General features: G+C 37.4%; 1 protein-coding gene across 1 annotated transcript in view; it reads left to right on the forward strand.

Moving 5' to 3' along the window:
- Window positions 1-898, forward strand: part of LOC107086240 (echinoderm microtubule-associated protein-like 3) — a gene marked incomplete at its 5' end in the record, with an annotated part of 36149 nt that overhangs the window by 8602 nt on the left and 26649 nt on the right. Inside the window, one exon of the mRNA XM_015377056.1 lies at window positions 610-705. Within this exon, the coding sequence (XP_015232542.1) occupies window positions 610-705 (96 nt within the window). The remainder of the gene's footprint in view (window positions 1-609; window positions 706-898) is intronic.

Here is an 898-nt window from a genome sequence, read left to right on the forward strand (position 1 = left end):
TAAAATTATTACTTATTTATTGATAACTATATTGTTTTACAGTACAGTAGTTATTTGTAAAATAAACAAAAAAAAAAACAGACAACAACAACGTTTATACCGTACTTTTATTTGTTAAACAAATGCTTCGGCCTGTAAAAAGTTTTTGTTCCTTGATTTCAATGTTGTATGGAGTATTTCATTGTATAATAACTGTAAAAAAATAAAGGTTTCTACTTCACGGATTTCGCCTATCGCGGGTTCTTTTTGGAACGTAACCCCCGCGATAAACGAGGATTCACTGTATATTGTTTCTAAACGAAGACACTGAATGAGTTTCTCATAAATACAATTCTTGGTTTTATATCAGGCTGAAACCTTCACCATCCAGAGAGCCGTTCCTTCCTCAGTCCAGCTACATAAAACTTTAGTTAGAGTCAAAGTTGTGATGAGTTTCTAGATAAAGGACATTTATTTTGATAAATACGAACTTAAGAAAACTGGTATTTATTCAAAACCAACTTCAGAACCAGTATTAACAGCTGCCTGAACTAGAGTATTACAAGTTAAAGATGTTAAAGATGTCGTCTTGTTTTGATGTCTTCTCTTGATTCGATCCGATGCCTTTAGGACTCTGGGGCCTTCCTCTGTGTGATCGACGACTCCAGCGAACATATTCTGTCAGTGTGGGACTGCGCCAAGGGAACCAAGCATGCAGAGATCAAGGTAAGCAAAGGACGCTGTGAGGTAGTTGCCTTTCAGCTCCGAATCGGATTTTCTGTCCAATCCGACAGAAAATCATGTCGGACGAGGTCGTGCCATTTAGCGGCACTTTCATGTCCAGGGTTCCGGCTGGTCCTTAAAAAGCCTTAAAAGGCATTGAATTCTTCAAAATAAAACTAAGGCCTTAATTGGTATT

The sequence above is a fragment of the Cyprinodon variegatus genome, unplaced genomic scaffold (assembly GCF_000732505.1).
Source record: "Cyprinodon variegatus isolate N-32 unplaced genomic scaffold, C_variegatus-1.0 Scaffold146, whole genome shotgun sequence".
Lineage (NCBI taxonomy): Eukaryota > Metazoa > Chordata > Actinopteri > Cyprinodontiformes > Cyprinodontidae > Cyprinodon > Cyprinodon variegatus.